Source organism: Eutrema salsugineum, unplaced genomic scaffold (assembly GCF_000478725.1).
Source record: "Eutrema salsugineum unplaced genomic scaffold, Eutsalg1_0 scaffold_152, whole genome shotgun sequence".
Lineage (NCBI taxonomy): Eukaryota > Viridiplantae > Streptophyta > Magnoliopsida > Brassicales > Brassicaceae > Eutrema > Eutrema salsugineum.
This window is the reverse complement of record NW_006256864.1, coordinates 1-10,417: the sequence shown is the minus strand read 5'-3', so window position 1 is coordinate 10,417 and position 10,417 is coordinate 1. Positions and strand designations below refer to the sequence as shown.

Here is a 10,417-nt window from a genome sequence, read left to right as displayed (position 1 = left end):
ATCTTGTTCTAACGAAGAAATTAAAACAGGAAAGACTCAGCTCAAATCTGTTAATGGATTATTCAAATCAAACGTCTCTTTGTTTTTTTAACTTAATTTAAGACCCAATTTTGAAGGTTCACTTATATGTTCTCTACAAAATTCAGTGGTAGTTTCCTAAATTTTGTTAAACTACAGGTGTCATTTTGCAAAGAAAAATCTGAAATTGTATAAAATGGGAAGATGGCCGGTTCAATTCAAAATACCAAAACCCTGAAATCCCAGTCTTCTTCTTCATTTCGAATCAATATTCCCCAAATCCCAAGCCGTAAGGAGAAAAGTTTTGAATTTCATAGATGATTTCCCGAGAAAATTCTCAGGTCTAAGTAGACCGTGTTCTTCTTCAGCTACAATCGCCGGGAGCCTTTGCCCTCCTAAATATGACGTAGACGTAGCTGTCATCGCTGAACTTATAGAGAAGCAGCACTGGTCAAAGCTTGGAGTTCATGTGAAAGACATAAACCCTAACGAGCTGTTTCAACAGTTGATTTGTTCGGAGCTTGACCCAGATTTGTGTCTCAGGTACTATACCTGGTCAGTGAAGAACCGTGACACCTCTGTTTCGCTAGAGCACACATTCAGGCTATTGCATTCTCTTGCGAACGCTAAAAGGTAATCTAAGATCCGATCTTTCCTTGATGGGTTTGTGAGGAAAGGGTCTGATCATTCGGTTCACTCGATTTTCCATGCTATTTCAATGTGTGACAATGTTTGCGTCAATTCGATTATCGCTGATATGTTGATATTGGCATATGCGAACAATTCGAGATTCGAGTTAGGATTTGAGGCGTTTAAGCTTTCAGGTTATTATGGGTACAAGTTATCGGCTTTGTCTTGTAAGCCTTTGATGGTTTCGTTGTTGAAGGAGAATCGGTTTGCGGATGTTGACTATGTACATAAGGAGATGATTAGGAGGGAGATCCAACCAAATCTGTTCACTTTCAATATCGTGATCAATACGTTGTGCAAAACAGGGAAAATGAACAAAGCTAAGGATGTTATGGAGGACATGAAAGTGTACGGATTTTCTCCAAATGTAGTCAGTTATAACACTATCATCGATGGGTACTGTAAGCTTGGGGGAATTGGGAAAATGTACAAAGCAGACGCGGTTTTGAAGGAGATGGTGGAGAATAATGTGTCCCCGAACTTGACTACATTCAATATATTGATTGATGGGTTCTGGAAAGATGACAATTATTCGGGGAGTATGAAGGTGTTTAAGGAGATGCTGGATCAAGACATGATGCCGAGTGTGATCACTTACAATACACTGATTAATGGTTTGTGTAGTGGGGGAAAAGTAAGCGAGGCTGTTGGTATGCACGATAAGATGGTGAGCGCAGGTGTGCAGCCTAACTTAATTACTTACAACTCTCTTATAAACGGGTTTTGCAAGAACAATATGCTGAAGGAAGCTCTTGATATGCTTGAGTCAGTAAAAGGCCGGGGAATCGTTCTTAGTGCTAAAACATATAACATGATAATCGATGCGTATTGCAAGTCAGGAAAAATTGAGGATGGGTTTGCACTGAAAGAAGAGATGGAACGTAGAGGGATTGCACCAAACGTTGAAACTTATAACTGCTTGATTGGTGGTCTATGCAGAAATGATAACATAGAAGCAGGTAAGAAGCTTTTTGATCAATTGACTAGAAAAGGTCTTCCTGATCTTGTGACATATCACATACTCATGGATGGTTATTGCAGTAAAGGAGAATCGAGAAAAGCAGCAATGCTTTTGAAAGAAGGGATATCAAAGATGGGTCTGAAACCGAGACATCTGACTTATAACATTTTGATGAAAGGCTACTGTATGGAAGGAAATCTGAAAGCAGCAGCGAACGTAAGGAAACAGATGGAGAAAGAGAGGCGTTTGCGGATGAATGTAGCATCATATAATGTGCTTCTACAAGGATATTCCCAGAAGGGCAAGTTAGAGGATGCAAATAGGCTTTTGAATGAGATGCTGGAGAAAGGTCTAGTCCCGAACCGGATAACTTATGAAATATTTAAAGCAGAAATGGTAGATAAAGGTTTTGTTCCAGATATTGAAGGGCACCTATTTAACGTCTCCACGAAACCATAATCTGTCAGTGATCATCATGAGAAGCAATTCCCTGCTCTGTGGCCCCTTGCTATTCACATGATTGGCTCGACACTGGTTCCTGAGGTCACCATCTCTTTCCCTCATGGAAAAATCTGTGCTCATTCTAAGTTGTGAAGCAAATGCCAGAGAAGAGACAGCGACAGTAGGTGAAACCAGACCAGATTGTGTATCGTTATGCTACATTGTGTCTTTCTCTGCTATGCCTACAGGTTCCTGGGTCATAAAATGCTTCAGCTTCATTTGGAAACTGAGAGAGTTCTTGTAGCTTTACTCTGTAGAAGAAACCCACAATAATTGTGAATTAATATCTGAGCATTCATTAATGTTGAATTACATTACGCACTTGGTGTTTTTTTTTTTTTTGTAGATACTGATCTTACGATAAATTTACAATTTGTTACAAGTTGTACTTCCAAATTTTTATAGATCGATACTGATTCTACAATATTCTTTAAATTTTACTCGTTTTCTAGTTATTTGCATTTGTAGATCTTGAAATTAAGATGAAAAATTAAATAAAATCGCACTTTTTTTTTTGCAATATCATATCAATTAGAAGCCTCATATAAAGCCAAATTTCAGTATTGATAAAATCGCGCCAATACTTTTTTGTAGACTGTTAAGATTAAAATTCAAAACGGTGGCAATATCGTGATTAAATAGTAAACGCAGGCCCAACATCGTACTTTCTTAATTTCTCCATTTCCACGGTATCGTTGTATATAAAACTCGGAAGACTCAAAGAAAAGAAAAGAAAAATACCTGACTCGTCTTCCTCCTCTCTTCGCTTCCTCTGAAATTCAAAAAGTTCTGTAATCCATCCACGATCTCGTTCTTTCCAGCTGATTTGTGGTGGTCCATCGAGCAGAATTTCGCCTCTTTACCTATGTCTCCGGAAATTGGAGTAAGAACTTCCTATTTTATCGTCAAGCTTGTTCTGGTTCTCAGATTGATTAGTTAAGATGAATTAGAATTGATTTAAAGCTTGGGGAAGTTATAACCTAAGTCAAATCTCAATTTGTCGAACCAGGAAACCTGCGTCGCTTATAGATTTGAAGAGTTTTAAGCTTCGATGTTTTTTACTCGCTTTTCTCTTCGTATTGTAGCTGTTAAGGTTTCGGCCGATGATTACTGGAATTATGTCAGAGGATAGAGAACTACAACAGGCGGCGATTATTAGATTCATGTGTATACTTACTGATCCCGATCCTCCCATCAATGAGCTTGTTCGATTTGGTATTGTTTATCGCCTAGTGGAATTAATTTCCAGATACCCTGACCAAAAGCACGGAGCAATTTTTGTTCTAGTAAAAATGATCCAATCATCGTACTATCAAGTCCTTCTTGATTGTGGTGTTGTCCCCATACTTGTCCAGCTTCTCAAATCTGACAGGGAGGAAGACCGACTACTGGTATCGTTCATCATTTGTCTAGTGTTTTCAAAAAAAACTCTGTTAGATCAAGCCTGAGCTCACATGTTATAATGTTAGATCAATATATCATTTGTCTTGTTTCTTACCGATTATAGGCTGTATGGGCACTGGGAAACATTGCTGAGAAGTCACCACCATCCTATGATCATGTCATAAGCTGCGGAGCCATGTTGCCTCTGTTGGCTCAATTCGATGAGCCACATTCAACGCCCGAAATGCTGCTTTGTGCTTCATGGACACTACGCGTCCTGTGCAGTAGGTATCCCCCGCCTCCACATGAGCTGGTAATGTTTCATTTTTATGATGATTAAGCTACATAAACCACCGATTTGAAGTGTTTTGGAGTCTCATCATAACTTCTTTGAGCAGATAAGTCCAGCTATACTGGAACTTGAGCGCCTTTTGTATTCAAACGACTCGGATGTTCTCCTAAATGCATCTGTTACTCTGGCATGTCTCTCTGAGACAAACGACGATGATATCATTGAAATTCTGATTGGCTTAGCGGTCATTCCTGGCATGATTCAACTCTTAGAGTAAGTATATTTATTATAGTTTCTCTTTGGGAAAAAGTCGCAAATTAACTCTTAGAGCTTTAATTTTATATCAGAAATTTTCTCTGTGGTTTTAGGCATCCGCTGAGCGTGGTTCAACTTCAAGGTCTCCGCACGGTATACGCTATAATGATGGGGGAGAATGATGATTATACCCAGGTTGTTATTGACCATAAACCCCTTGGTGGTCTCATGAACTTCTTGACAAAAACACAACGAGACAATGCCAAAAAGGCAATTTGCAGGATTGTCTATAAATTTACATTTTGGGACGAGAGTCAGCTTCAAGTAAGATGATTTTCTGTCAACAAAATATTAATGTCGTCGAATCATTTGTTACTGAAAACTTTGATGTGCAGGAAGTGATTGAATCAGGCATAATGCAACATGTGATTCCCCTGCTTGAAAACAGTGATGAACAAATTAAAAGATATGCTGTCTGGGCGATTTCTAACATAACTGAGCAGCGCAATCATGACGATGTCAAGTACAAACAACAACTCTTTTTTCCTGTAAATTTTGTAAACCTCGATTCTTGAAATTGAAACGCTAATAATGACCTCGCAGTTTGCTTGTGGCCCAAGGATGCATTGAAGCCCTGTGTGATCTTCTCACATCTCCCAAACCATATCTCGTCTCAGCGGCCTTGGATGCTCTAGGGGACATTCTCATAGTAGGCTTCACAGGAGCAGGACAAGGTTATCTGTACATTACCAGGATTTACGACGCAGGTGGTTTCGAGCCACTCGTGGCTCTTCAGGAACACCCGAACGAAGATATCCGCGATAAAGCCTCCGACATCATCGTGGATTATTCGGATTATTGGGACGACTGAAGATGACGAAGATAAAAAATGGTGGTGACGTTGCTCCTGAAACGTTTCAATCTTCCGGTTTTCAATTCGGAAACCAAAGTGGTAAATGGTAATGCTCCTACCTTGTGGATTCAACCTTGGTTGAAGGTTTATGTAGGACCGACAGATTCTAAGTTGCTTGTATGTCAAGCTTCATGATTTTAGGTTTTATTCTTGGTACAGAAAAGGTTTTATTCTTGGTACAGAAAACTTTCGAACGCTTATAATGTTGTCAAATGCTAAACTTTGTTGGTGTTTCTTTTTTCATCGCTTTTTTTGTTTACTTGAGTACGTAATTTTCTTCACGCTTACTGCCCTGCCTTTTATTTTTGCTCTTTTATGCTCTAATGGGTGGCTAGTGGCTAGTGATAAATTAGAGAGAATTAACGTCCAAAAAAAAAAAAAAAAAAAACGTCTCCTTCCTTCCAAAAGGATAATGCGTATATATATATGATATATATATATATATGGATTTAACTAAAATTTAATTTCTATTCATCCGTAAATCGTAGATACCTATATATATATTTGTCTACGAAGGTATATATAGAACCAAATTTATCTTCTAGCTATTGATAGACATGATCTTTCTTTTTAAAAGTTTTATGAAACTCAACTTTTGCTTAAAACTTAACGTTTATTTAGTTAATGTTTATTTGAGCTTTAAAAATGAATTTATATTACCAAAATATCAATTAATGTCTCTTATGCCACGTTAGTACGTTACACAATTTACAAACATCAAACACCACTAACTGCTCCTATCACACACATATTATGTATTTTCGTTGGATAATGAAATACTGTATATATATATATATATATATAAACTTCTTATCTTCTAATATTGAAAAAAATCACTTACTATTGTTAAATGAATATATGCTTTGTTTTTTCTTTTCTTTTCCATTTTTATTTATGTGGCCTTTGGGCCGAATTGCTTTTTAAATATAGAAAAGGGTTATGAGAAAACCTAAACCCTTTTAACTTTCACATTGATTGAGATTTCGTTGCGCGCCTCAAAGCTCCTTCGACCTCTGGATCGATTACTCCCAAGCTTTCATCTGATTCCGGTTTCACTTCTCTCAGGTTTGTCGCGAATCTCAAAGTAATTTAAGTAAAGATTGACAAGTCTGATTGTTCCCGTTGTGTTCGTAGAAAACTTCACATAGATTTGTTGTTGGGATATGTAGGAATCCAATGTTGTATAGTGTCGATTTAGGTAAAGGAAGCCCAGTAATTGGATTGAGTTGACAGGGCTGAAGCAGAATCTAATTCGAGGGATTTGTTCAAATTATTGAATTGGCTTGCTAGATAATATGTATGATTTCTGTCTGTTTGATTATGATATCTCGTTGATGGATATGTAGTCAAAGGTAGGAAGAAAATTCTTGATTTTGATAACTCATCGGTTATTTTTTATTTATTTTTTTGTTGGCTCATGCCAAAATACAGGCTTAAATGGGTAAGAAGAAGTCAGACGAGAGTGCTACCACGAATGGAAAATATTCTTCTAAGGAGAAACTTTCAGTCTTGGCCATTCTTGCTCAGAAAGATAATATACCCAAGAAGGGTTCATCATCCAGAGCCAAGACTGCTCCAAAAGATTCATCCTACGTTGATGACTTAGATTATCCTCCTCATGATGAAGAAGACGAACACGATGGCTTTTCTGATGAGAATCGGGGACCGATGCATGCGATGGGAAATCAGAAGAGCAAACAAAAGCAACTTGATTTCTCTGTGACTGATAAGAAGCAGAAGAAGCTAGAGAATAAAGAAAGATTAGCTCTCCAGGCTGCAGAGATTGCAAAGAGGGAGGCCTTGAAGGATGACGACCACGACACATTCACGGTGGTTATGGGAAGCAAGACCTCGGTGATTGAAGGAGAAAACACGGGAGATGCGAATGTTAAAGATATAACGATCAATTATTTTTCCGTCTCTGTTCGAGGGAAAGAACTTCTGAAGAATGCCTCACTCATGGTATCACACGGAAAAAGATATGGATTGGTCGGGCCGAATGGAATGGGAAAGTCTACACTGTTAAAGCTTTTAGCGTGGAGGAAGATTCCAGTTCCGAAGAATATTGACATTCTTCTTGTTGAGCAAGAGGTGGTCGGTGATGGAACGAGCGCTCTGGAAGCAGTTGTTTCTGCCAACGAAGAGTTGGTTAAGTTTAGGAAAGAAGCTGAAGCTCTGGAAGCTGCAGCTCTGCAGAATTCGTCTTCTGATGATGATATTGGAGTAAAGCTGACTGAAGTGTATGACAAGCTACAGGAGTTGAAGTCAGATGCTGCCGAAGCGCAGGCGTCCAAAATTCTTGCGGGGTTAGGTTTTACAAAAGATATGCTAGCGAGTCCAACTAAGTTACTCAGTGGTGGCTGGAGGATGCGAATATCATTGGCTAGAGCTCTCTTTGTGCGACCTACTCTTCTGTTGTTAGATGAACCTACCAACCATCTCGACCTGAGAGCTGTTCTATGGTTAGAGGAGTATTTGTGTCGCTGGAAGAATACGTTGGTTGTTGTTTCACATAATGTTGATTTCCTCAACACTGTCTGTACGGATATAATACATTTGCATGACCAGAATCTCCACAGCTATCGTGGTAATTTCGATGCTTTCGAGACTGGTTATGGTCAGCGACGTAAGGAGATGAACAAAAAGTTTGAGATTTACGAGAAACGGATCAAAGCAGCTAAGAGATCTGGAAACCAGGCTCAACAGGAGAAGGTAAAGGACTTGGCCAAGTTTTCTGCAGCTAAAGAAGCATCCAAGCGTAAGGCAAAGGGTAAGGCGATGGATGAGGAGGGTCCAGCACCAGAAGCTCCAAGAAAGTGGAGAGATTATAGCGTGGTGCTCGATTTTCCAGAACCAACCGAGCTCCCTCCTCCTCTTCTACAGTTGATTGAGGTTAGCTTCTGCTACCCCAACAGGCCGGATTTCAGGCTCTCAAATGTTGATGTAGGTATAGATATGGGGACACGAGTAGCGATAGTTGGGCCTAACGGAGCTGGAAAGTCCACTCTTTTAAATCTTGTTGCGGGAGATTTAGTTCCGACTGAGGGCGAAGTGAGAAGAAGCCAGAAGCTGAGGATCGGCAGGTACTCTCAGCACTTTGTTGACCAGCTAACAATGGGAGAGACACCAGTTCAGTATCTTCTTCGTCTGCACCCTGACCAAGAGGGATGTAGTAAACAAGAGGCGGTGCGTGCGAAACTGGGTAAGTTTGGGCTACCAAGTCACAATCATTTAGCTGCAATTGCGAAATTGTCTGGAGGACAAAAGGCTAGGGTTGTGTTAGCCTCAATCTCAATGTCGAAGCCACACATTTTGCTTCTTGACGAGCCAACAAATCACCTGGACATGCAGACTATTGATGCGTTGGCGGATGCACTAGATGGGTTCAAAGGAGGAGTTGTGTTGGTGAGTCACGACTCGAGGCTCATATCGCGTGTCTGTGAGGAAGAGGATAAGAGTGAAATCTGGGTTGTAGACGACGGAGCAGTGACTTTCTTCCAAGGCACATTTGATGATTACAAAGAAGAACTCAAAACAGAAATCAAAGCAGAGGTTGATGACTTAACTTCTCTTCAGAGCAGAGGTTGATGAGTTAAGTTCATCTCAGGAACTCTAACTCCTCAGGAACAAAAACTGGCGCACCTAACACATTTAAGCCTGTAGATACAATAAACTATCTTTGACATAAGCTGGCCTGAAACGACTTCTTATTATTACTATTATTTATTTATTTTTTAATTATCTTTGGTGACTAGTTTAACTTTTGTTTTTTGCACTATTGCTCGAAATTACTTCACATGTCTCTGCATATGCTCCTCGGAAGCTTGGACAGGGTTTTTAGTTAATAAAGATTTGATTTAGAACATACATTTGGCTTTGTCGCTGTTTGAAATTTGGTATTACGAGTTCCGGAGATGCTACTTGCACACCTGACCTTGACATATCAGACAGTTTAGCTGTCATCTCTTTCTGTCAAAAATAGAATGTCGGTTTAGTGGTTGTTGGGCCTGAAGTTCCTCTTGTTGCGGGTCTCGCCAACGACCTGGTTAAGGCCGGTACCCTCACCTTTGGCCCTTCTTCTCAAGCTGCTGCTTTGGAAGGTTCCAAGAACTTTATGAAGGATCTTTGCCACAAGTACAACATCCCTACTGCTAAGGTTTTCGTCGCTCCCTCTTTTTTCATTTTTGCGTATTCCTCATTGTTACCAATTTCCTTCCTTGATGTGTTAGGCATTCGTAAGGTCTTCAGATGATTATGAAAAAAATTTCCTTCAGATAGCTAGTGAAAAAATTATTTTGATTGCAAGTGAACTCTGTTCATATTCAACAACCAGATAGATTTATAAGCTTTGAAAAAACTGAATTGGCGCAACTATTAGCTCAGGTCTACTATAATCTAGCCTAGGAATGAATGTAGCACATTGGAGCTGTTGTGAGTTGGTTAAGGGTTCGGTAAATTTGAATAAGAAAAACAATTATATAGCTTTGGTCTCAACATAAGGAAAAAGATATTTTGATGTAGCTAAAACATTTTCTGATGCATCCGCTGCGAAAGAATACACAAGGTGTACCGATCGTGTAAAAGCAGACGGATTAGCAGCAGGAAAAGGAGTCACTGTTGCGTTGAAACTAGAGGAGGCTTTTGAAGCTGTTGATTCGATGCTGGTCAAAGGTGTGTTTGATTCTGCAGGATGTCAGGTGATCGTGGAGGAGTTTCTAGAGGGAGAAGAAGCTTCCTTTTTCGCGCTTGTGGATGGAGAAAACGCCATTCCCTTAGAATCTGCTCAGGACCACAAGCGAGTTGGAGATGGAGATACCGGTCCTAACACAGGCGGAATGGGAGCGTATTCTCCTGCACCGGTCTTGACCAAGGAGTTGCAGGATGTGGTAATGGACACTATGTTGCCAGAAACAAATGGCTACAAAAGAGTGAGTGATGAGAAAGCATTTTGTTGTAATCTTGTTCTAAACGAAGAAACCAAAACATCAAACACTCAACTCAAATCTGTTAAGAGATAAGTCAAACGTCTTTTTGTTTTGTTTTTTCCACTTAATTTTAGACCCAATTCTGAAGGTTCACTTATATGTTCTCTACAAAATCAGTGGTAGTTTCCTAAACTCTGTTAAACTACAGGTGTCAATTTGCAAAGAAAAAATCTGAAATTGTATAAATTGGGAAGATGGCCGGTTCAATTCAAAATACCAAAACACTGAAATCCCAGTCTTCTTCTTCATTTCGAATCAATGTTCCCCAAATCCCAAGCCGTAAGGAGAAAAGTTTTGATTTTCATAGATGATTTCCCGAGAAAATCTCAGGTCTAAGAAGACCGTGTTCTTCTTCAGCTTCAATCGGCGGGAGCATTGGCCCTCCTAGATATGGCGTAGACGTAGCTGTCATCGCTGAC

General features: G+C 39.6%; 3 protein-coding genes and 1 pseudogene across 3 annotated transcripts; all 4 read left to right on the top strand.

Moving 5' to 3' along the window:
• Positions 1 to 264: 264 nt before the first annotated feature.
• On the top strand, positions 265 to 2,198 carry LOC18021701 (annotated as a pseudogene).
• A 1,090-nt stretch (positions 2,199 to 3,288) lies between these two features.
• Positions 3,289 to 4,971, top strand: LOC112087967 (importin subunit alpha-6-like). The gene is made up of 6 exons (XM_024158089.1): positions 3,289 to 3,561; positions 3,678 to 3,866; positions 3,952 to 4,118; positions 4,214 to 4,424; positions 4,496 to 4,623; positions 4,704 to 4,971. The coding sequence occupies exons 1-6, from the start codon at positions 3,289 to 3,291 to the stop codon at positions 4,969 to 4,971; spliced, it is 1,236 nt and encodes a 411-aa protein (XP_024013857.1).
• Positions 4,972 to 5,976: 1,005 nt separating this feature from the next.
• On the top strand, positions 5,977 to 8,872 carry LOC18021702 (ABC transporter F family member 4). The gene is made up of 2 exons (XM_006404462.2): positions 5,977 to 6,078; positions 6,445 to 8,872. Exon 2 carries the CDS (start codon positions 6,451 to 6,453, stop codon positions 8,599 to 8,601), a length of 2,151 nt encoding a protein of 716 aa, XP_006404525.1. The 5' UTR covers positions 5,977 to 6,078; positions 6,445 to 6,450; the 3' UTR covers positions 8,602 to 8,872.
• LOC112087969 (phosphoribosylamine--glycine ligase, chloroplastic-like) lies at positions 8,811 to 10,031 on the top strand. Its single transcript, XM_024158090.1, has 3 exons — positions 8,811 to 8,846; positions 8,996 to 9,248; positions 9,535 to 10,031. Exons 1-3 carry the CDS (start codon positions 8,811 to 8,813, stop codon positions 10,029 to 10,031), a joined length of 786 nt encoding a protein of 261 aa, XP_024013858.1.
• The last annotated feature ends 386 nt before the right edge of the window (positions 10,032 to 10,417 follow it).